The sequence below is a fragment of the Canis aureus genome, chromosome 18 (genome assembly GCF_053574225.1).
Source record: "Canis aureus isolate CA01 chromosome 18, VMU_Caureus_v.1.0, whole genome shotgun sequence".
Lineage (NCBI taxonomy): Eukaryota > Metazoa > Chordata > Mammalia > Carnivora > Canidae > Canis > Canis aureus.
Window position 1 is genome coordinate 25,596,385 of NC_135628.1, and position 26,235 is coordinate 25,622,619.

A 26,235-nucleotide genomic window follows, 5' to 3' on the forward strand; every position below is an offset into this window, starting at 1 on the left:
GAGGTAGACAATTCTACAATATACTTATCCTTCTCCAATAAGCCTCTTTTCAACTGGTAGCAGTTATCACTATTATCTCTTTTCTCACATTTAATAATCACCAAGTCCTATCAATTTTATTACACTATTAATTTTTGATCTGGCCTCACATATTCTTACAAATTCGGTTCTAGTTAAGATCTTGTCAACAATCCCTATCATCTTCACTAAGTGGTCTCAAAATTATTCCATATAAGTCTCTTCTCCCTACAAATACCAAATGTCTAAAATAAAAAGATGACCATCTGATTAACTGCTGAAAACTTTTAGTGGTTCCTCATTTCCTAAGGCTGTGGGAAAAACAAAATTAAATAGTGTATAACATACTATGATAACCAATCTCTGTCTACCATTAAAAAAAAAATCTACTGTCATAAATATTATCATTCCAAACACTGAACTGCCTGCAGGTCCTGACATATGATACTTTCTTTTTTTGTAGGAATTGGGTTCTAGTTCAGGTTAAAAATTTTGACTCTGCTCTACCTACTTACTAGCCATGTAATTTTGGGCAACTTCTCTCTTCAATTCTGTTTCTTCATTTTTAACTAGGAATAACAGAGATACCTATTTTATGTTACTGTTCAAAGGATTAAAAGAGAAAATGAATGAAAAAAAAAAGCATTTAGAAAACTCCCTGGGCACTGAAAGGACTCAGAAATATTAGTTGTGGCTGTTGCTGCCTGTCTGAGTTTGTTTACTCTACTGTTCCCATGGCTCCTTCTTACTGGTCACTAATCACTTAACTTGGCTCAAGGAATGAAGTTTGGACCTTAGTAAAGAAGGCCCTCATAAGACTTAAGTTTAGTCCTTATTTATAAAACGATAGGGTTGCATGAAATCATTTTTACAAGTTCCTCTAGCTGTAATATCCTATTATCCTTGGAAGAGTTAAGAGAAGTGCTGTATGATAGACACTGAGGCATATGTATGAGGCTGAAAAGAAAATGGTTTTGGATTTTTAAAAAGAGAGACAGAGAAGAAGAAGAAAAAGAAGAACCATAATCTCTCCCTTTTTATGTTACAATTTCTCAAAGAAGAGTTTGTCTCCCACTTCAAAACCTTATGTTTTCATTTATACAGAGTAAAATCACTCTTTTTTGGTATACGGCTCTATGAATTTTGACAAATGTATTAAATCTCTTAGTCATCATCAAAATAAAAATATGGTTGGTATCACTTCCAAAAATTCCTTCATGATGCCTCCTTATAGTTGGGTTCTTTTCTCCCTATGCCCTAGAAAACAATAATCTGTTCTCTGTCTCTGGAGTTTTTAATTTCCATATTATGTCATATATAAGTGAAATCATACAATAGGTAGTCTTTTGATGGTGGATGGTGGGATCGCTCACTTAACACAAAGCATCTGAATTTCATCATTGTGGTTGTATTAATAATTCATTCCTCTCTGTTGGAGGCAGTACTCTCTTGTTTTTCTACATGTGGCTGGTCAATTCTGACAAATGGTCAAACCATTTCTTGAAGACTGTTCTTTCTCCATAGAATTATTGTTGCATAATATCTGTGTGGGTCAATTTCTGAATTCTCTTCTTGGTCTTATCTATGTGTCCTTCTTTTTCACCAAAACCTCACAGCATTGAAATACTGTAGCTTTATAAGAAAATTTAAAATCATTTAATGTCAATCAGCTAACTTTGTTTTCTAAAAACTGTTTTGACTATCTAATTGTTTTGCCTTTCATATAAATTTTAGAATCAACTTACGATCTACAAAATACTCCCGCAATTTTAAGAAGGAATGCACTGAATCTGTATATATATATATGGAGAACTGATATCAAAACAATATGGGCCATGGAATCCACTAAATGGTATATGTCTACATGAATAAATCATCTTTAATTCTTTCATCAATGTTTAGTTTTCAATATAGATATCTTGCATATATTTTGTTAGACTTACAACAAAGTATTTTATTCTTTTCACCCTATTAAAAATGACACTATTAAGCTACTTGTATCTAGTTGTTCATTGCTAGTATGTAGTTAAGACAATTCATCATATATATATTTTTTTATATAAATTTATTTTTTATTGGTGTTCAATTTGCAAGCACATAGAATAACACCCAGTGCTCATCCCGTCAAGTGCCCATCACCCAGGCACCCCCCCCCCCCGCCCACCTCCCCTTCCACCACCCCTTGTTCGTTTCCCAGAGTTAGGAGTCTTTCATGTTCTGTCTCCCTTTCTGATATTTTCCACTTATTTTTTCTCCTTTCCCCTTTATTCCCTTTCACTATTTTTTATATTCCCCAAATGAATGAGATCATATAATGTTTGTCCTTCTCCGATTGACTTATTTCACTCAGCCTAATACCCTCCAGTTCGTTCCATCCATGTCGAAGCAAATGGTGGGTATATTAACCTTGTATCTTGCAATCTTGCCAAACACAGCTTTTTTGTAGATGCCAAGGTATATCTAAATAGACACTTATTGTTGTCTGCAAATAAAGACACTTATTTTATTAGAATCTGTGTGGTTTTTTTTTCCTGCTTATTGCACTAGGTAGGACTTCTAGTACTAGAGTGAAGAGAGTGATAAAAATCAGTCATCTTGGGGCACCTGAGTGGCTCAGCCGGTTAAGTGTCCAACTTTAGATCTCAGCTCAGGTCTTGATCTCAGGGTTGTGAGTTCAAGGCCTGTAATGGGCTCCATGCCAACTTAAAAAAAAAAAATCACATATCTTTTCCTCGTTCCTGATTCTATATATAAGTATTAGGTCCTTCATCATAAGTATGATATTAACTATAGCTTTTTCATAGGGACGCCCAAGTGGCTCAGTGTTTGAGTGTCTACCTTTGGCTCAGGGCATGATCCCAGGGTTCTGGGATCGAGTCCTACATCGAGCTCTCTGTGAGGAGCCTGCTTTTCCCTCTGCCTAGGTCTCTGCCTCTCTCTCTGTCTCTCATGAATAAATAAAATCTTAAAAATATATATATATATATATAATTTTTTATAAATGTCCTCTACTTAAGAATATAACCTTAAATTCTTAGTATGCTGAGAATTTTTATCAAACTGAATGCAGATATTACCAAATACTTTTTGTATATATATTTAAGTAATCATGTGATTTTTTTTCCCTTCTGTTAATATGGTAAATTATTTCAACTAATTGACTTTAAAATGTTCACTCAGCCTTTCATTCCTGAGTCATGATACATTATTCTTTTAATATATTACTGGACTTGGTTTGATATTTTGTTGAGGATTCTGACATTTGCATTTATGAGGCTACTGGTCTGTTTTTTTTTTCCCCCTAGTAATGTCTTTGTCTGGCTTTGGCATCGTGGTAATGAAGGCCTCATAAAATAGTTAAGAAGTGTTCCCTCATTTAGTCTCTAAAAAAGATTGTGCAGAACTAGTATCATTTATTACTTAATATAGAATTTTTCAATAAAACCATCTGAGCCTAGGATTTTTCTTTGTCAAAAGTTTTCCCTAAAACTCAATTTCTTTAATAGATATGGTACTATTCATGTTATCTATTTCTTCTTGAGCAAGTATTGGTCATTTGTGTCTTTTAAGGAGTTGGTCCATTTCATCCAAGTTCTCTAATTCAGAGTATAGAATTATTCACAACATTCCTCTATTATTATATTGTCTATAGGGGCTCTCCTCTTCCATTCCTGGCATTGATAAATTTTCTTTGTCAGTCTAGCTAAAGACTCACCAATTTTATCTTTTCAAAGAAAACTAATTTTCGAGGACTAATTTTTTCTATTAGATCACTTCTATTTTCAATTTCATTTATTTTATCCTATTTATTACTCCCTAACTTCCTGTTTTGGGTTTAATTCATTTGTTTTTTTCTTAGTTAAGATAGAAACTTATTCTACTGAAGAATTATTGACTAATGATTCCTTGTTATTTTGTCACCCTTTGTTACTAATAAAAGCAGTCACTGCCATAAATGCCCTCCAAATATTGTTATATCTACATCCCACACATCTTGATATGTCTTTTCATTCAGTTGAGAGTATTTTCTAATCTCCCTTGAGATATCCCCTTGACCTACAGGGTTAATCAGAAATGTGTTGGTTAGTTTCCCAAATTTGGATTTCTCAGATGTTTTTGTTACTGACCTCTAGTTTAATTATCTTATGATCTGAGCATACTTTGCATAATCTCTATTCTTTTAATTTGTTAAGGTATAACTTATGGCACAGAATATGGTTTATCTTCCAGAATGTTCTATGTACTTATGAATAAATTTAAGTATTGTTGCAATTGGCTTGAGTACTCTATGAACGTCAATTAGGGCAAATTGACTGATAATGTTCTATACTCTTTCTACTTTTCTACTTGTATCAATTATTATGAAAAGAGTATCAACTCTACAAGAGTAATTTGTGGATTGCTCTAGTTTACCTTTTAGTTTTATCCAGTCTTGCTTTATAGATTTTAGAACTGTTATTAGGTGCCTATTACAATTAGAATTGTTAATCCCTTCATGTAAAATGAGCCATTCCATCATTATAGAATGTCTTGTCATACCTAGTAATTTTCACTGTTTTTGAAGTCTACTTTGCTATATTAATATAGAACTTAAGTTTTCTTTTGATTAGTCTTTGCATGGCATGTATGTTTTTCCTATACTTTTAAATTTATCCATATTATGATCTTTTAAGTGGGTTTTTTGGTACACAATATTTAATTTTAATTTTTAATTTTTAATGTAATCCAACAACCTTTATCTTGTTAGGTTTAGACCAATAGCATTGTATATAATCACTTACTTGATTAGATTTAAGTCCATAATTTTGTTGTTTTCCATTTCTATCCTGTTTTTCATTTTTGTTTTTCCTTTCTCTTTCTTTTTGATTATGTGAATATTGTTTAGCATCCTATTTTAATTTATTACCCTATCACCCCAGAATCTCTGTATTTTTGGTAATTGACAAAGGAATTGCAATATATATAGCTAACTTTTCACAATATATATACTGTGTTCTATATTTTCACACTAAAACAAAGAAGCTTTTCAATCATACAGGTTTCTTTACCCTCTCCACTTTCCATTATATTTAACAAATATATTATATTCACATATATTAAAGACTCACCACTACTAAAATTTTTCCTTTAAACAAACACATTTTTAAAAAATTTAAGCAGAGGAATAATAGACTGCTTTATGTATTTTGTTCTTTTGTGTTAAATTCCCAATTCTCCTCTGGTATCCTTTCCCTTCAGCCTAAAAAAACTTTAAGTACTTCTTTTGGAGTAGATCTGATGACAACAAATTCTTAGATTCTCTTCATCTGAAAATATTTTTGTCTTTCTTATTTAAGACACTTTTGCTGGGTATAAAATGCTGAGTTGGCAATTCTTTCTTTTTTCTTTTTTTTTTAAGTCCTCCAGTTTCTTAAGAGCATCATCCATCACTCAAATTTCTATTCCTCTATACATTACATGTCATTTGCTTTAGGTTCCTTTCAGATTTTTTCCCTTATCTTTAATTTTTAGCAGATTATCATGTATCGGGCAGGATTCCTGTCAATTCGGTTTGATATTCAATGAGCCTCATAAACCCATAATTTAGACCTAATATAGGAAATCTCAATCATTATTTTGTTAAATATTTTTCTATATCAATCTTTCCCTCTTCTCCTTCTGGGACTCCAATGATACTAATTTTATAAGTTTCACAGTTCCCTGAGACCCAGTTAATGTTTTCCACCTGATCTTTTTCTTCTGTTCTTCAGACTGTGTAATTTCTAATGATCTGTTTTCAACTTCAATGATTCTTCCCTGTTATTTCTGTTGTTAAGCACATATAAGGAATTTTTAACTTTGCAGAATGCATTTTTTTTTTCAGTTCCAAAATTACCATTTAGTTCTTTTTTAGAGCTTCAATTTTGCTTCTGGAAACGTCTGCCTTTTTATTTCAAACATATTTACCTTTACTCTATGGCTGATAGTTTTAACAGCTTCTTTATAGTCACTGTCTGATAATTCCAACATGTGGATCATCTTGACACAGTGAGATTTACTTAGGTTCACAGTATGTCCAATAACTTTGGGTTGTATCCTAGACATTTTGGATATTATGTTGTAGTCACTCTGAGTCCTGTGGGGAATGTAAGTTTTTGTTTTAGTAGGTAACTAACCCATTCAGTTTCAGACTAATTCTATCTTGCCTTCTTTGGGCATGAGTTTCAATATTAATTTGTTTTCAAAGACTGTTATGTTTAGGTCTGCTCAGCACATGCTGGCAATCAGGTGATGGTTTATAAGATAGTTCAGTTCTTGAAGCCTTTATTATGGTTCTTTGGATCTGTTCTGTGCATGTACAGCTAGGGGCGAGCACAGAATTTTTGTTCCGTTAATGAAATCAGGGATCACCTTTTACAGATCTCTGCAAAATTGCCCTCATGCCTTCTCAAACCCCAGGTGTCCTTCTTGGTTCCTCTGGCCAGAAAGCCAGAATTCTTAGGTCTTCCTATACTATCCTGCACATACATATGATTGCCATAACCTTCAGAGTAAAATGGCAAGAGAGATAAATAATAGTGATTCCCTCACATTCAATGAAAAACAAGGTTCTGGGGTCCTTTGGTCAGAGATACGAGTATTTTCTCAGGTTTTTTAGGTGTCTCTGCTGCCACTACTGCAGTGCAACCTACAAACAGGGCTGGCCTCAGAGCACAAGGGCCTCTTTTCTCAGTCCTCTGGGTGGATATATATATGGTGTTTGCTGTGACACTTGCTATTCAGTGCCCACAAGGTCAATGATAGGAGACAAAGGAGGGAAAAAAATCCTATGAAACTCACTTGTGTTATGGAAAGTTATACAAGTTTTGATTGCATCAAATTTCTGAAGACTAGAATAGAGATTATTAAGGAAGAGGATATATCTAGAAGAGAGCCAATCTATCTTCTGTAGAATTATGTAAAAGTTTCAGACTCAAAATGGGAAGAAGAGGATATAAAATATATAATAGTAAATTAAAGTCTGTACATGGACTATTAATCCTACTATCAAAAAACTGGGTCAGAATATTTGATGGTTTGTATCTACTAAAATGTGGTCCCACGGTATATTACTGAATTTTGGTAATTAGGTATCTTGCAGTATAACTCACAGTTGTCCCTATCCAATTGCCTAGAATGAAAGTCACCAGTTCATAAAACTTTTTCCTTTACTTAAACATAGTTATCACAATCATCATCAACTTGAATAAGCAAAGGACCCTGGATAATTGAGGAAAGCCTACAACATCAGAAAAAGGCAAGGTACAGACAAAAAAAAATTACCTTGGAGAAAATAGAAGTATTAAAAAATGTATATCTAGCTGGAAAACTCCGAGATTGTCAGTAAGCTCCTGCATTTCTACAATAAGAAGAGTATGCTATAAAAAATAATAGAAAGCACTCTTGGAAATTAAGAAAATATTCAAAAGAAATATCCGAATATAAAGTTAAGAAATCTCACAGAAACTAAAAGGTAAAAAGACAAACAAATAAGTTGTAAGATATAAAAAATAAATCAATATAGGGAGTCCAACTTACATGAAGTAAGACTGCAAAAAGAATAGAGAATAAAAAAGGGTGAATGAAAGAGGGTAGGAAGGGGAAGAGGGAGAACCCAAAGTTGAAGAGTCCAACCAGTCTGCCCAATAAATGAAAAACTATGTAACATACATAATTAGGAAGTTAATTAGAACATAAAAATTATTAACAGAAACTCTTACAGTCAAAAGAAAACCAGAATGGGAGTATGTAAAAAGCACAAGGAGGTAATCTAAAACAACTTCTAAAGTGGCCAAAGATGGAACAATTTGAGCAAGAAAATAATGACAATATTGGATTATAACCCCAAAATAAAATAAATACTCATGGGTCCATATAAATGAATGATTAAATAAGCAAATAACTGGAGAAAAAGGTATAAATCTTCCTTGCACAAGAATCGAAAGAAACTGAAAATTGTACAAGGAAAGAGCAAAACAGAAACGACTTTTAAAACAGCAAAGTAATTGCTGTAGGCCAGAAATAATGAGGAATGCTAAAAGGGAAACATTAGAATTTTCTTTACAGAGAAATATGATATTTGCATAGATTCAAAGAATCCTCCTTCCCTAACCCACCTCACACATTTACTAAAACTAGTTTTAATAAATTCTTTGCCACTTCTCCCTCCACAAGGTGAAGCTTACTTCACTGCCCCTTCAGTGTAGAATGGACTTAGTAGTGCCTTGCTTCTAATAAAGAGTATAGAAAGTACCAGAAAAAAAAAAAAAAAAAAAAAGAGTATAGAAAGAAAAAAAACAACAACTTCACAATGGAGATACCTGGCATACACTATCTTAATGAATTCACCAGCAGTAAGACACACTGACATGGTATACTTCTTGATGAGATGAAAAAGCACAATGATGTCTATGATATACTTCTCAACAGTTCATAATCTCAGTCTAATCATGAGAAAATAAGCCCAAATTGGAGGGTAGCCTATAAAGTACCTAATTTTCAAAACTGCCAAGGTAAGAAAAAACAACAACAAAAAAAAGAGTAAGGAAATTTCAGATTACAGGAGACTAAATAACCATAAGAAATGCAATGTGGTATTCTGGACTGAATCCTGGAACAGAAAAAGTATTATTTGTGGAAAGGTCCGTAATTTAATAACTAATATTACACCAATGTTAGCTTCTTAGTTTTCATAAGTTATGTGGATTATGTAGTATTAGACGAAGCTGCATAAAGGGTACATAGGAACTCTCCGTACTATTTTTACAACTTCTTCTGTAAGTATAGAATTATTTCAAAGAAAAAATACAAATAAATAAGTAAGTAAATACGCTCTTAAAAGTTGACAGGAAAATCAGATCTACAAAAAAGTAAGAAAAGAGTAACAATGGACTTCATACTAGTAAAACAGATGTAAGAAAAGGATAGAGCACTGCCACTAATGTTTCGGGTATCATTTACAACCTAAAATTCTGTATTAGCCAAGCCATCTATTAAGTTGGAAAGCAATATAAAAACATTTTCAGACAAGTTACTTCCTAGAGCTGTACTGTAGGAAGCATTTCAGAATGTTTTACAGAATGAAGTAAACCAAGAAAAATGAAGGCAGAAGATCTTGAGAACACTTTATCAAAACGAATACAGCAGGGAAGAGAAGTCTCAAGATTATACCTATGCAAACTTATTAGAAAGCTGGAACCTCTGAAGAAAAGGAAAAATTGGATGGAGCTGATATTTTTTCTTGAAAAGGTGAAATAACAAAAGGAGGTGATTAAGTTAGCCAATGCAAGGGGGGGAAGGCAATTAGAAACTTCAAGAAAAAACAGGAAAGGATATATAATCACTTATCACATCACATAGTATAAACATAATTATTGTTTATTTTGTTTATTGGTGTTTCACTTTACGAACTAAACTAAGCTAGATGCCTGGTGACTAAACTAAACTAGGGATGCCTGGGTGGCTCAGTCAGTTAAGGGTCTGCCTTGGGCTCTGGTTATGATATCTGGAACAGGCCAGGGATCAAGCCCCAAGTTGCGCTACTTGCTCAGTGAGGTGTCTGCTTCTCCCTCTCCCTTTGCCCCACTCATGTTGTCTCTCAAATTAGTAAATAAAATCTAAAAAAAAAAAAAAAAAAAAAAAAAGGAACTAATAAGCTACTGAACAAAGGAACAGTGCTTATTGGAAAAAAGTAAACATTTTAACATCAAGAGAAAGAGAAGACGTAAAATTTTATGTAAGAGAGGTTAAGAGGTAAAACAATGAGGAATGAATGAAAGACATACATGCTAATATCTGTACCACAGAGTGGTGAGTCAAGTGATAGCATGAGGCCTGCACTTTTAAAAAAATTTGAACATCATCAGATGGTGTAAAGTGAGGTAAATTCTTAATTCTCAATGCAAGAAGGGTTAGTGTCTAATACTGACATATGGGTAACAATAAGAGTATTATTTAGATATATAACAATTATCACAGGGAGAATAAAAATGCAAAAATAGTTACTAAATTAAAAATGGTTCTCTTAGGGATTAGAACATGGGATGGGGCAAGGAATCCCCTTAAATATTTGTGGTTTTTTTTTTAAGATTTTATTTATTTATTCATGAGAAAAAGAGAGAGAGAGAGAGAGAGGCAGAGACACAGGCAGAGGGACAAACAGGCTCCATGCAGAGAGCCTGACATGGGACTCTATCCTGCGTCTCCAGGATCATGCCCTGGGCTGAAGGCAGCGCTAAACCGCTGAGCCACTCGGGCTGCCCCCCCCCCAAATATTTGTAAACGATATATCGAATAAGGGATTAATATCCAAAATATATAAAGAATTCAGACAACACCAAAAAAAATCTGATTTCAAATGGGCAGAGGACTAGAATAGACATTTTCCCAAAGATGATGTACAAGTGACCAATAGATACATGAAAAGATGCTCAACAACCCTAATTATCAAGGAAATGCAAATCAGAACTCCAATGAGCTATCACCTCACAACTGTCAGAACGACTGGTATCAAAAAAAACAAAAAATAATTGTTGGTGAGGATGTAGAAAAAGGAATCTGCATGTACTGTTGGCAGGAATGTACTGTGGAAGCCACTATGGAATATAATATGGAAATTCCTTAACAAATTAGAATAAAAATTCCATACAATTCAGTAATTCCTCTTCTGAGAAGAAAGGAGCACTAATTTGAAAAGCCCTATGTATCCCTATGTTTACTGCAGTGTTATTTACAATAGCCAAGATCTGGAAGCAACCCCAGTATCCTCTGACAGATAAATGGATAGAGAAGATGTGGTATATATGACAGTGGAGTATTACTAAGCCATTAAAAAAAGAATAAAATCTTGCCTTCTTGCAAAAGAGGGATGATAGGAGGCATTATGCTAAGTGAAGTAAGTTACACCGAAGACAAATACCACAGGATTTCACTTAAATGTGGTATCTAAAGAACAAAACAACAAACTAACACAAAACAAAAAGTGACTCATAAATCCAGAGAACAAACTGGTTGTTGCCAGAAGGAAGTGGGGTGGAGAGATGGGCAAAATAGGTGATGGGAAGGAATTAAAAGGCACAAATTTATGGTTATAAAATGAGTATGTCACAGGGATGTAAAGTACAGCACAAAGAATACAGTCATAACTTTGTACAGTGACAGATGCAATTACTTATTGTGGTGAGCATTTCATAATGTATACAGAATGTCAAATCACTGTGTTGTACACCTAAAACTAACATATGTCAACTAAAATTTAAAACTAATTTTAAAAAGCAATCCCCTTAGCATTGTAACCACTTTATGATTTAATTTTTTTGATAGATTTTATTTATTTTTTGAAGTAAGCTCAACGTGAGGCTTAAACTCACAACCCTAAGATTAAGAGTTGTGTGCTCTACTGACTGAGCTAGCCAGGTGCCCCTATGATTATGCATTCCTTTGGAAACTAAAAAAAAAAATGTTTTTCCAAAAAGCAAAAAAACAAACAAAAACAAACAAACAAAAAACCCCACTATTTTCAGTAATCAATAAAAGTAACTCATATATTCATTCATATTAAGGTACTGAGTTTCTACTTAGCGTAGTGGTTGGCCTTTAAATAAAACATCGTTCTTAAAATGAATGGCCAAGGCTTTCAACTTAACATATTAAATGCTTAATCAACACTTATTCATTTCAAAAGATATTGTTTCATATTCTCTTCAAAAACTTTAATACGGGGATCCCTGGGTGGCTCAGCGGTTTAGCGCCTGCCTTTGGCCCGGGGCGTGATCCTGGAGTCCCGGGATCGAGTCCCATATCGGGCTCCCTGCATGGAGCCTGCTTCTCCCTCTGCCTGTGTCTCTACCTCTCTCTCTCTCTCTCTCTCGTGAATAAATAAAATCTAAAAAACAAAAACAAAAAACTTTAATACTTAGAAGTTACTATAATCGGTCACTAAAAGTAACAGCAGCATACTGATTTAAGCTTAACAGTTTTCAATGTAACGTTTAATTACAAAATTTTGTATATAATGTATTCAAGAGGTCTGGAACACTGAAAGTAAGCTTAAAATACATTAAATTCTGAATTATTCAGGCTAGTAGATTATAATGATGTGAATCTTTTTTTTTAAATAGAAAATATGCCTCCAAACCATTAATAATTTGGTTTTGAAGTATGAGTATATAAACCCTTAGATAAATTTGTTTTTATATATCTCTTGGATTGTGGATATGTGATAAGAGAGGCTTTAGAGACTCATATTTCTCAAATAAAATGATAAAATCACAATGTGAGGTTCCAAATCAAAGAAAGGGGCAATTTTTCTTGGCTTCCCTAACTTGTCCCACTGCTAATCCAGAGCAGAAATACTGTATCCTATCATACTGATATTAACAGCAGAGCATTTTTTTAAAACAGACATCAACACAGTTATGGGATTAATCACACTATGTATGTATGTATGCCAGTATCAATGGTGAGGTGGCATTATTAGAAGCTCCAATGCAATACCATATGGGAACCTTTTAAAAATTTTTTTAACTAAAATTCTTAGTTTTAGCATTATGCTAACTAAGGGATTCAGCCAGTATACTAAGACTCATCTGCCTACTAATTTATGTACATATCAAACTAAACTTTTAATAAATTTAACAACTATTTTTTGTTCTCTGAGACTATTTTCTAATCTGTAAAATGGAGCTAATATCTATCTCACAGTGTTACTGTTAGAATCAAAGGAGATTATTTATTTGAAATATGTGATGTATGGTAGCTGATCAATACACGTCAATTCTATTTCCTCTTCTCTCTCCCATGTACCTTGGTATAAGTTCAGGGGTAAAGTCTAATTTGAAAGATTATCCCAACTATTAATTTATTCAACAATTAAATACTGAAACTCAAATGTGTATCAGACATATTCTAAGTAGAGAGGGTAGTGGTTCTATGTAAAACTTAGAAAAAGGGACAAAACCCACAAAAAAAACCCACTTTAAAGCATTAGAAGAAAATGTTTTTAAAAACTTTATGATCTTGAGGAGTGCCTAGGTGGCTCACTCAGTTAAGCATCTACCTTTGGTCAGGTCATAATCTCAAGATTTTAGGATTGAGCTCTGTGTCGGGCTCCCTGCTCAGCAAGGAGTCTGCTTCTCCCTCTCCCTCTGCCTCCCTCAACACCCTGCTTGTGCTCTCTCCCATATACTTGCGCTCGCTCTCTCTCTCTTGCTCTCAAATAAATAAAATCTTAACAGAAACAAACAATTTTATGATCTTAGGATAGGAGAGTATTTCATTAAAAATAAGAAAAGCAAAGGACAAAAGAAAAAAACATATCTGACTAAATAAAAATGTAAAATATCCATGTGACATAAAATAGCAAAAAGATAAAGACTAGCAATATAGGAAGAAATTTTAACATATAAATCAGTAAGAAAAAGGAAAACAACCCAAAAGAAAACTGAGCAAGGAAATAATCAACAGAAAAAGAAATATAAATAACCAACAAACATAAAAAGACGCTTAATCTCATGGATAGCCAGGAAAACGACTACTTAAAAAAATGAGAAACTATTTTAGATTTACAAAAATGTTTTTTCTTTTAAGCAGTAAGAGTATTTATCTATTTTTTAAAGTAGGCTCCACACCCAAAGTGGGGCTTGAACTCATCACCCTGAGATCTAGTTACATGTTCTACTGACTGAGCCAACTGGGTGCCCCACACCGACAATTTTCAAAAGCTAACACTACTGAATATTGGTGAACATATGGCAAAATGGAAACTCTCAGTTACTGCTAGTGAAGCAGAGATAGTAACAGCAACTCTTTAGAATTCTCCATGGTCCAATAATTCTACTTCACATACATGTTCACTGTATTTTCACAGTAACAAAGTTTGTGACAGCAAAAAATCTAATGATGATTTAAGTAGTAGAAGGAATAGATTAATACAGTATGGCAGAGTCATATTAACAGAATACTAAGTAGCAGTTAAAAGTACTACAAACCTATATACATATACTTATATGTACACATATATACTCAATACATCTTAAAACAATGATAACTGAATTATGGTATTATATCATTTATGTAAAATTTCTAAACACGTAAAACCAATATTTTACATATACATCCATGAACAGTATATATAAGAGTATTAAAGCTGTACTAACAACTTACAGTGTAAATTCATGGTAGCTATTGTCTTTGAGAGGACAAAGATGATGTCAAATTTATATAATTTGTCTTAAAAAATAACAAATATATTAACAGCTGTAAACTCTAAATGAGAAGTATATATTTGTTACATTATTCCTTACACTTTAGTCTTTTTTTTCTAAATTGTAAAAAACCCAAAAAAATAACAAAGGTCACCAATAACATCATAATTATACTCTCTTCACCTATTTAAATACTGCAAAAACTAATATACATGAATTCAACAAGCTAATACAAAATAATCAAATGGAATGAATATATTTCATGTTATGTACTTATGCTGATAAACCTTACAAAAAGTAGAATAAAACATATCTCGGAAATGAGGTAAAAATTTTTTATCTTAAACATCTCATAAAATCACTAAAGTGAATTGTCTTTAATTTGCATATTTCCAATTTCATAGCTAAACTATCCTACAATTTTCAACTGAACACTAAAAAATTAGTAAAATGTACAAGCCCTAAAATAAGCCAACTAACCTGTATGGGTTCTTCTATGTCTCTGAAGCTCATCACTCCTTGTGAATCTTTTGCCACAAAACATCCAGTTGCATACAAAAGGTCTTTCTCCAGTATGCCAGCGAAGATGTGCTCGGAGGTGAGATGTTTTGCCATAAACTTTTCCACATCCTTCAATATGACAGATATGCTGTTTCTTTTTTCCTGGTTCATTACTGCCTCTAACAAAAACAAGAGCCAAACATTAATTACATCCCAAACACCAAGCTTATAATTATGAAAAAAAAAAGGGGGGGGGGATGAGGATCAAGGTTCTTAAAGGATGCATTTCTAAATGGGTTTTAAAACTCATGATGCCACAACTGTAGTTAAGAATCAGAAAATTTTCAATTAAAAAAGAGTTATGTACTAAACTCAAAACTAATATGAAAACATGTTTATCTCACAAAATTCATGTTCTACCATGGACTTCATGTTCCTTCCCTAATAGGCTCTCTTCCCTTGGGAAAAAAAAGTCTCTAAGCTTTTCAAGACGCTTGAAATTCTTCTCTAAAGAGCCAAAGAATGATAATCCCCATTTAAAAGAGTAAGGTTCAGAGTTTCACTTCCAGCAAGACAGCATGAAGAGCTCCATGGGTCCACTCCCCAGTGAAAATTATAAAACAAAAAAACAAACAAATACCATCTACAGTCTCTGGAAACGGTTCTATGAGCACACAGCACATAAATAAATAGATACTCAATAAAATAAGTGTAAAAATAGTGAAAGTCTATGGTATTTGAACTAAAACCCAACCCTCTATCCCTCTGCCTCGTCACCTCCCTTGACATAGAAACACTCTAGACTGATACAGCCAAGGAAAGGGTTCCCTTTTCTCACCCCCCAATTGGAGGGATATCTCCCCAGGAAGGGGGAAGATGTCAGCATTTTTCATTCTACCCCCACTTATCTGTTGCTGAGGCTAAGTTCCAGGCAAGTATGGCTGACAGGTAGGGAACTCTTTTCTATCCAAATCCAACTCGAGAGACTCCAGCTCTACCTTGGATAGGGCACGATGAGAATACTGCAGGACAGATCATCCTTGACTCAGCTCATTTGCCGGGCATACATCAGAACTTCTAAGCCAGCAGAAGCAAGCCAAGAAAACCTGAGGCTACTGCTGCTCCCCTGCCACCAAAACTCCGCTCCTAGAACAAGGATGCTCCTCAAAGAATGTACCAGTATCCCAACCCCAAGTTCAAGAGCCATGACAAAGAGATCTTGGCCAGTGAGGAAGCACAGCATAAAAGAGAACTCCAAATCTCTTCCCAAAGGAATCAAATTCATTTGCAAACACAGTGTGAAAAAGTTTGAGCCTAAGGGCACTCTTAAAAACAGTGGAGTCTACTGCAAAACACAATTGGGAGGAGACTAACAGATATACTGGAGAAACAGGCAAAACTATAGGCTGACTAGGTTGTCAGAAAGACCCGAGGAAAGAGGCAACTGGAGTAGCTCTCCAAAGTCAGAATAAATCTCAAACACAGACCTGTTGATCTAGTCCTTAGGAAGAATCTGATTAGATCAGTCTGTAATACAGGTTACAGGGCATTTTGCAAACAATGAAACAATCAGCTAACAATTAGGAGAGTTTAACAGCTGGGTGTGGTCAGGGACAGGACAAAGATCCCTGCACAAACCACTGTCATCCAGGGTCACTAAGCATACCCAATTCTACAACCACTGAGGAGCAACATGCTTCATGCTGGAGTTCACCAAAATAACCCAGTCAGTCACTACATAAGCAAGCAAACAATAAGTCAGGAGTGGGGAAAGGCAGGGGAGCAGTACTAAGTGTTGCTACAATACATTATACCATCCAGTTTCCAACAAAAAATATGAAACATGCCAAAAATAAAATAGTGGAATATGACCCATACACTCAAAAACAAACAAACAAACAAAAAGAAAACAAGCAAGTGAAACTGTGAGAGCAAAGAGATTAACAAGACTTCAAAGTAGCCATTAATAAATATGTTTAAAGAACTAAAGAACACCATGATTAAAGAAGCAAAGTATAATAACAATGTCACATCAAACAGAAAATATCGGTGAAGAGTTACAAGTGATTAAAAAAAAACAATAGGCAATTGTGGAGACAAGAAGTACAAGTGAAATGAAAAATTCACTAGAGGGAATCAAGAGAAGAAAGAAATAGCAAAATTCAAGATAGATCAATAGAGATTATGCAATCCAAAAACAGACAAGAACAAGAACAAAGGAAAATGAACAAGGTGCCTGAGAAATGTGGGACACCAAAGTCTGAGTGAGGGAAGCAGAGAGATGAGGGAAAAAGGGAGGAGAAAAGGCAGTGGAAAAAATATTAACTTATTGAAAAACATGGATCTATACATACAATATTGCAAGCAGTATAACTTCACAGATCCACAAACACCTCATATACTGAAAATCCTGAAACCCAAAGACAAAGTCTTGAAAGCTGCAAAGGAAAAACAACTTGTCACTTACAAGGGAACTGCGGTAAAAGAACTACTTCTCAGCAGAACAATGGAGGTCAAAAGACAGAATGAAAACATGTGCAGAGTACTTGAGAAAAAAACTGAAACAACACGACTCTATCCAGCAAAACTGCCTTTCAAAAATAAAGGTGAAATACAGATATTCCCAGATAAACAAACACAGAGAATTTGTTTTGAGCAGACCTGCTTTGCAAGAAACTAGACTAAAGAAGTTCTTCAGGTTGCATCAACTGAACCCAGAAAGTAATTCAAAAGCACACAAAGAAACAAAAGAGCACTAGCGAGGGTAATTATATAATTATAGAGGACAGTGTAAGTGCATATTTCTTGTCTTACATGATTTAAAAAATAATTTTATAAAACAGTAAGTGTAAAATGTATTGTCAAGCCGATAATATTATAGAAATGTAATCTATTTAACACATTTGCAGTAAGAGCACAAAGCAGGGAGGTGGGAGCAAAGTTGTAGTGGGATAAGAAAATGATGCCAGAAAGGAACTCAAATATGAGGAACAGAGAACTAGGATAAAATTAACAAAGCAAAAGTTATATATACTTGCTCATCTTCTCTCAACTCCCCCCCCCCCACACCTCAAACATCAGATGTGAAAACACTTTAAAACGAGGCCCTGGCAACCTCCAAATTATTCTTGGTGACCCTGAAATCCCTCTGGTCTCTCAATTTCTTTAAATGACAACATTATATAAAGCAATAATTTATAACAATGTACTGTTGGATCTGTAACACTTGCAGACATAATATGTATTATAACAATTTATATAATATGCAATAATAACATCACAAAAGGAAGCAAAAGGAAACAGACCTATAAAAAATAACATATCACTGGAATTAAGTTAATAAACTTTAAGCTGATTATGATAAGATATATATGGTAAGGCCAAGAACAGTTACTAAAGTAACTCAATACAGTGAAAAAAATCATTAACAAAATTAAAATGCTACTTTACAAATTAAAGTGCTATATTTGCTTAATGCAAAAGAGAGCAGTAAAGGAAGAGAGAAACAAAAAGACATGAGACACAAAAAACAAAAAGCAAAATGAAACACACAAATTCAACTATATCAATATCAAATGTAAATGGATCATACAATCCAATCAAAAGACAGATTTTGTCAGATTAGATTTGAAAAAAAAAAAAAAAAAAAAAAAACCAAAAGGGGCATCTGAATGGCTCAGTCAGTCAAACATCCAGCTGACTCTTGGTTTTGGCTAAGGTCATGATCTCATGGGTCATGGGACTGAACCAGCATCAAGCCCTGTACTCAGCAGGGATGCAGGGAGTCTGCTTGAAGATTATCTCCCTCTGCTCCTCCCCCTACTCTCTTTCTAATAAACCAATCTCAAGAAAAATACAACAAACAAAAAAAAACCAATATCCAACTACATGCTGTCTACAGGTGACATAGTTGACATTCAAAGACAGAAAGATACAGGGAGATTTAAAGCCAATCAATTAGGCAAAAAAGCAACAAGGAAACAAGACTTGATAAACTTGACCTAACAGACAACCACAAAATACTCCATCAAATGGTAGCAAAATATACATTCTTCTTAAATGCACATAAAATGTTCTCCAAGATAAGCCACACACTAGGCCATGAAACAAACCTCAATGAAAAACAAATAACAGTGAACATGAGACTAGAAATCAATTATAGAGGAAAGTGTAAAATTCACAGATACCTAGAAATTAAACAATACACCAGTGGGTCAAAACCAGTGGGTCAAAAAAGAAATCCAAACGGAAAGCAGGAAATGAAGATACAACATACCAAAATTTAAGGGATACATAGAAATAAGCAATACCTACAGAGAAATTTTTAGCTCTAAATGCCTACATTAATAAAGATCTTAAATCAATAACCTAACCTTCCATCTTAAGACAATGGAAAAAGCAAATTAAATCTAAAATAAAGCAAACAGAAGGAAGGAAATAATAAAGAACAGAGCAGGAACTAATGAAATAGAGAATACAGAAACAACAGAGAAAAATCAATGAAACCAAAAGCTGATGTGACTTGATTTTTGAGAAGGTCTACAAAACTGAACAAGCCTTTAGGTAGACTGACCAAGAAAAAAAGAGAAGAAAAAAATTACTAGACTCTGAAATGAAAGAAGACTCATTACCAACCTTACAGAAATAAAATAAAAAAAATTATAAAAGTATACCAAGAATAATTGTATGCCAATTACTTAAATAACTTAGATGAGGTGGATAAATTCCTCAAAAGATATGAAGTATCAAAACTGACTCAAGAACAATCAGAAAAAAAACCTTAACAGTAAAGAGACTGAGTTAGTAGTCAAAAATATTACAGAAGAAAAAGCCCAGCCACTAGATAGTTTCACTGGTGAATTCCACAAAACATTTAAAGCATTATTATCAGTTCTTCACAAACTTTTTCAAAAAATAAGACTGGAGGGAACACTTCCCAACTCATCCTATGAGGCCAAATTACCCTTACCAAAAGCAAACAGACGTAAGAAAACTGAACAGTTCTCTCTCATGAACAGAGATGCAAAAATCCTTAACAAAATATTAGCAAATTGAATATAACAACATATTTAAAGAATTATAAGCCACGACTAAGTCAGATTTATTCCACAAATGCAAAAGTACTTTAACATCTGACAAGTAATTAATATAACACATCATACTGATAAAGAACAGAAACTATGTGATCACCTCAACGGATGCAGAAAACCATTTGAAACAATCCAACACCCTTTCATGACAAAAACACAATGAAGCAAGAATAGAAGGGAGCTTTCTTATTTAAGGGCATATGTGAAAAGCTCAGAGCTAATATCATACTTAAGGTGGAAGATTGGGCATTTTTCCCTAAGATCAGAAACAAAACAAGGATGTCCACTCTTGCCACTTCTATTCAATGTTACACTATAGGTTCTGGACAGAACAATTAGGTTAAATAGAGATAAAAGTCATCCAGAGTGGAGAGGATGAAGTAAAACTATCTCTATCTGACATGATCTTACATACATAAAAACCCTAATGAATCCATTAAAAAAAAAAAAAAGAGTTCAGTAAGGCTGCAGGATACAAGATCAATAAACAAAAGTTAACTGTATTTCTATGCACTTGCAATGAACAATAAAAAAAAGGTTCCATTTACAAGAGGATCAAAAAGAATAAAATACTTAGGAACAAATTAACAAAAGTGTAAAACTTATACTCTGAAAACTACAAAACAGTGTCAAAAGAAATCAGATCTCTAAATAAACAGAAAAACACATACCATGAATAAGGATCAGAACACAATACTGTTGTCAATATTTCTTAAGCTAATCTAAAGATTCCGTACACCTCCATCAGAATCCCACCTGTCTTCTTTGTAGAAACTGACAAGCTAATTCTAAAATTCACAAAGAATTGCAAGTGTCTTTGGCATTATCAAGAAAGTAAAAAGAGAACTCTCAGAATTGGAGAAAAAATTAGCAAATTGTGTATCTGATAAGGAACTTTTATCCAGAATATATAAAGAGCTATTACAATTTAACTTTAAAAACTAATTTAAAATGGGCAAAAGATCTTAAAAAAAAAAAAAAAAAGACACCTGGGTGGCTCAGCAGTTGAGCATCTGCCTTCGGCCCAGGGCATGATCATCCTGAAGTCCTGGGATCAAGTCCTACATGGCTCCCTGCGTGGAACCTGCTTCTCTCTCTGCCTGCGTCTCTGCCTCTCTCTGTGTGTGTCTCACGAATGGATAAATAAAATCTTTAAAAAAAAAAAATTGATTCACTCATTTTAGAGACAGCAAGCAGGCGGAGGAGCAGAGGGAGAGAAATCTTCAAGCAGACTCCCTCGCTGAGTGTGGAGCTCTACATGGGGCTCAATCCCAGGACTCTTGAGATCATGACCTGAACAGAAATTAAGAGTTGCCTGCTAAACCAAATAAACTACCCAGGCGTCTCTTTTTTTTTTTTTTTATTTTAAGATAAATGGGCAAAAGATCTCCACAGACATTTGTCCAAAAAAGATATACAAATGGTCAATAAGCACATAAAAACACACTTAACTAATGAAGTCATCAGGAAAATGCAAATTAAAACCATACTGAGATACACTTCACACACATTAAAAAAGCTATAAACACGGGATCCCTGGGTGGCACAGCAGTTTGGCGCCTGCCTTTGGCCCAGGGTGTGATCCTGGAGACCCGGGATCGAATCCCACGTCGGGCTCCCGGTGCATGGAGCCTGCTTCTCCCTCTGCCTATGTCTCTGCCTCTCTCTCTCTCTCTGTGTGACTATCATAAATAAATTAAAAAATTAAAAAAAAATTTTTTTAAAAAAAGCTATAAACAGAAAGCCAAATTATAACAAGTGTTGGCAACAAGTAGAACTTTCTCATACACTACTGGTGGTAATGTAAAATGGTATAGCTATGGAAAATAAGCAGTTCCTTAAATGGTTAGACTTAAAGTTACTATATGGATCATTAATTCCATTCCTAGGTATACATTTAATAGAAATGGAAACCTGTGTCCACACCAAAATCTGTACAAAAATGTTTATAAGCAGCATTGTAGCCAAAAGGTGGAAAAATTCCAAGTATCCACCAACTGATAAATAAATGGATAAGTAAAATACTGTGTATCCATATAATGGAATGATATTAATTCATTTAAAAAAATGAAGTACCAATACCTAATACATGCTATAACATGGATAAACCTTAAAAACATTATGTTACATAAATGAAACCAGGTGCAAAAAAATCACATAATTGCACGAGTCCATTTATATGCATGTCCAGAATGGCAAATGCATAATGACAGAAATGTGTTCAATGGTTGCCTAGAGCTGGGAGGACTGGAGGACAAAAGGGTGATGACTAAAAAATATAGGTGTTTCTTTTGGAGGTGATGAAAACGTTCTAAAATTGTGATGACAGATGCACAACTATGTGAATATACTAAAAACCAAGGAAAAGTACAATGAGTGAATTGTATGGTATGTGAATTTTGCATCAATAAAATTAAAGTTTTTACATAATTAATGAAACATGGAAACCATTTTTTTAAAAAGTATAAGCTATATGTTAGTAAACCACTAAAACTCCATTCTTTGACTAGCTCAATTTAATCCCTATCATAACAATATTGTATCTCCACTTCTGTGCTACAAAGCTAGTGACATTCTAGTGATCAAAGTACCAACCAATGACTTGGTTTTAACTATTTTATGCCATCCAGAGAGATAAAGTTGGTAACAGAGTATTTACCTTCCTTCTCCTTCCCTACAATTAGGACAGGAACAGGCAACTCTTCGAAGCCTCTTGCCAGGTTGTACCTCTTGATCAGAAGCTTGCTGGCCTTGCTGCAAATGCACTTGTGTGAGTTGGTCAGGACTAACAGCACCTATCGTTGCGTTAGCAATTCCTCCAACTGCTACAGTTACAGGAGCTATTGTGGCTTGTTGGACCTTTACTCCATCTTGTCCTTGCTGCTGACCTAAAAATTGGGGAGGGGGGGAAAGAGTATTATATTTTCTATTTCTAAAGAAAGGATTAAAAAAATTCCATATGGACATTTTAAAGCTACCATATTTGTTCTGATAGTTAATCTGTGTCAAATAAAATAGCAAAGGGACAATGATTTAATGATTTTTACTATGCAAATCCTCCTAAAATACAGTATTCTCATGTAAGTAGCTCAGGCTGCCTCTATATCAGGTTTGTGGGACTACACATAAATCATTTAACCCTGTGGTGGCTTTAATTTCTCCATCTGTAAAATGAAGATAATAATACTTGCCACCTACCTACCTCACCAAAGTGCTGTGAGGATTCATGAGACATTATTTGAAAAGCACTGAGACCCTCAGATGAAAGATGCTATATCCATTTCCACAGTAAGCAATAGATCTCATTCACTCTAGAAAATACAGGAATGAAAACTAAACAAATGATTAAGTTTTATAGATATTTCTCATTCGTCCATACTTTAAGCAAACATCTCTTTATTGAGGAATCTTTTTTTAATTATACTGAGTTAAATAGTTTTTTAAAAAGTAAAACCATGATAATTACATACTATCACTATAATCATAAAACAGACGTTTAGGCAATTACTACTTTATTCACTCATGTTACGTAGCTTAGACTTACTTCACTTATCAGGTTATACATACACCAACTTGGTTTCTTCACTTAGAGAAAACTATGATAAATAATATATAATATGACCCAAAAGAAACATCTACTTTATCTATGGTTTAAATTGATCCTGAAGTGCATGTACCTTATAATGATCCTTCCTTTCAACATAGTACTTTCTCTACATCAGGTTCGGAATAGCAGAAAACACCAATTTATAAAGGAATGCTCCTACCACCAAGAATTGATGTAAGAATTAAACAAGTTAATTTACCCCTTACCACAGTGCCTGTCACAGAATTGTTAACTATTTGTTAGCTATTATTGCTATGAGTCTCCCCTGAGTTGGGTGGCAACACAAGAATAAAATATAGTAGCAGAAATAAACATGTGAGTATTGGGTGTAAAATAAAAGGGCTTATTTCAAAGCTGCATATATAGTACTTTAAACACACAGAGCTACCAAGAAAAGAATAAAAATTAGCGAGTGAGGAAAGAGTACACATTTTCCAAACAAAACTAAGCCTCTGATTCTCTCAGCCAACATCAATCTCATTCTCCTCTGTGTATTCAAAACACAGTAACTATAATACAAATGAAAAACATGTCTTTTGTATTGTTTTAATAAGGACACATATTTTAGTTTTTTTCTGCTAAAATTTAAATTTCTGATCACCTTTGAATAAACATGCTGTGATAGGCAAAGCAATGCAAGTAGTCAGATGTAGTTAATTCATGTGCCATTCAATGACCATGCACTTGAATATCCTCAAGTTTCCTCATCTCTTAATAATTCTGACCTCCCTAAAATTCCTTTCCTCTATCTACTTCAGAGAGTTATCAAGATCAAGTAGATTTCCTAAAGAGTAAAGACTTTGTAAACTGTAAAACAATATGTATAGGCAAAGTATATTTCTTATGCCTTTATGTATCTTCTGAATGCTTAATTTTTTCAGCTGTTGTTCATACAACACTAGGTCTTTCCTTTCAGGCTGCAATGGTATTTAAGAGGTCCTTCATTACGTTAAAGTACTAGGGATTCCCAATCACTGGCTGATCATTCTCAGATCCCTTGACCACTTCCTAGATAGATTTTTAAACTCTTCACATTATGAACATTTGTCAATGCCTAAACAACTTGGCAAGTTATCTCCACGAAAAATATCAAGCCAATCATATTTGAATTTATATATTTAAGCCTGACAACTCTCTTGACTTCTTTACCTAGCTGTCCTAGACAGTTCGACATAGCTCAGTATTACTTTTCTTTCTTTTCCACTGCTACCAGTCAAGTATAAGCCACTAAATTCCTTACCAAGGCTTCCAGGCCCTGCTCAAGTTTAACCCTACCCTCTCAGACCTCATCATGTATTATCAATCTCTCCTCTGTTCACTCTACTCCTGACACACCGGCCTTTTTTTTTTTTTTTTTAGCCCTCAGACGTATCATGCTCATTCCCTTCTTTGGGCCTCTGCACATCCTCTCCAGTCTAGGTGGCAATGTCTTGGCACTCAAATCTTTGCACAGCTGACTCCATAGTAATATTCAATTCTTTTTTTAAAAGATTTTATTTATTCATGAGAGACACAGAGAGAGGTAGAGACATGGGAAGAGGGAGAAGCAGGCTCTCTGCAGGGAACCTGATGTGAGACTTGATCCCAGGACCCTGGGATCATGACCTGAGCCGAAAGCAGCTACTCAACCACTGAGCCCCCTAGGTGACAGTAATATTCCTATCTAAATTTAAAACTCTCCTCTTTACAAATACCATTCCTGATCACATCATCTAAAATGGTACCCTTTAGTGTATTTCTGTATCATCACCAAGTTTTGTCTTACTGGGATTAAATTATCTTGTGCTTTTTTAACTTTTTTCTGTCTTCGCCTCACTTTTGAATGTTAAGTGCCATGAGAATAGGGATCTTGCCTGTCATGTTCACTGCAGTCTCCAGGATGTGGAACACTACTCAACACACAGCAGCCACTCCATAACATAAGCTTAATAAAGGCATGTTTAAAAATTAATTCATCTTCAAAACCTGCTCCTACTAAATGTTTTTGTTTTGGCAAATACTAAGTACCACTCTCCTTATTAGCCACACTAAAACTTTAAAACATAAACTTTGAGGCTACTTTTCCTTTGCCCATTAATTACATCCATATGATAGCCAAATTAAAGAGTGCATAAAAGCATAATAGCTCTTGCAGTCATCTTATCTTTCTGTTACCAGAAGATTAAAAAAAAAAACCAAAAAACTCTATTGTGTCCTGTTCTTTTTTACTTATTTATCAATAGAAGTGCTTCAAAAATATTACAAATTCTTTTAAAATAGTATAATGATTGTTTAATATTCCATTATACACATATACTATGCCTTACAAAACCATTACCCTAGTATTATACATTAACGTTCTTTTGAAACACTACAAGTAATCCATAAGCAACATAAGTATAAACAACCTGAACAAAAATATTTGTTCTTATTACTTCCAAGACACGGAGGCCTAGTGATCAATATAAGTAATACATACAACAGAAAGCGAACAGCTTTTGGAGTTAGCTAGACCTGAATTCAAATACCAGCTCCGTCACTTAGCTGTTTTGTGACTTTGGGTATTTTATGTACCTCTCAGAACTACAGTGTTTTTTTTTGTTTGTTTGTTTTTAAAGATTTTATTTATTTGAGAGAGAGAGTGCATGAGCAAGGAGAGGGGCAGAGGGAGAGGGAAAGGCAGTCACACATACCCCCTCCCCCCACCGCTGAGCCAGGAGCCCAACAACTCAAGAATTGATCCCAGGACCCGGGACAACCTGAGCCGAAGGCATATGCCCAACTGAGTGAGCCACCCAGGCGTCCCCAGAACTTTAGT

The 26,235-nt window shown here is 34.3% G+C and overlaps 1 protein-coding gene across 2 annotated transcripts in view; it reads right to left on the bottom strand.

Annotated features, from left to right (window-relative positions):
• The window catches only part of SP4 (Sp4 transcription factor), a 76,758-nt gene that overhangs the window by 10,406 nt on the left and 40,117 nt on the right, over window positions 1–26,235 (bottom strand). The window contains exons 4-5 of one of the 2 annotated variants that reach the window (XM_077856569.1): window positions 22,491–22,719; window positions 14,721–14,920 (exon numbers count right to left, since the gene is read on the bottom strand). In XM_077856569.1, coding sequence (XP_077712695.1) covers window positions 14,721–14,920; window positions 22,491–22,719 — 429 coding nt within the window. The remainder of the gene's footprint in view (window positions 1–14,720; window positions 14,921–22,490; window positions 22,720–26,235) is intronic. The other variant, XM_077856570.1, reaches the window with a different exon arrangement.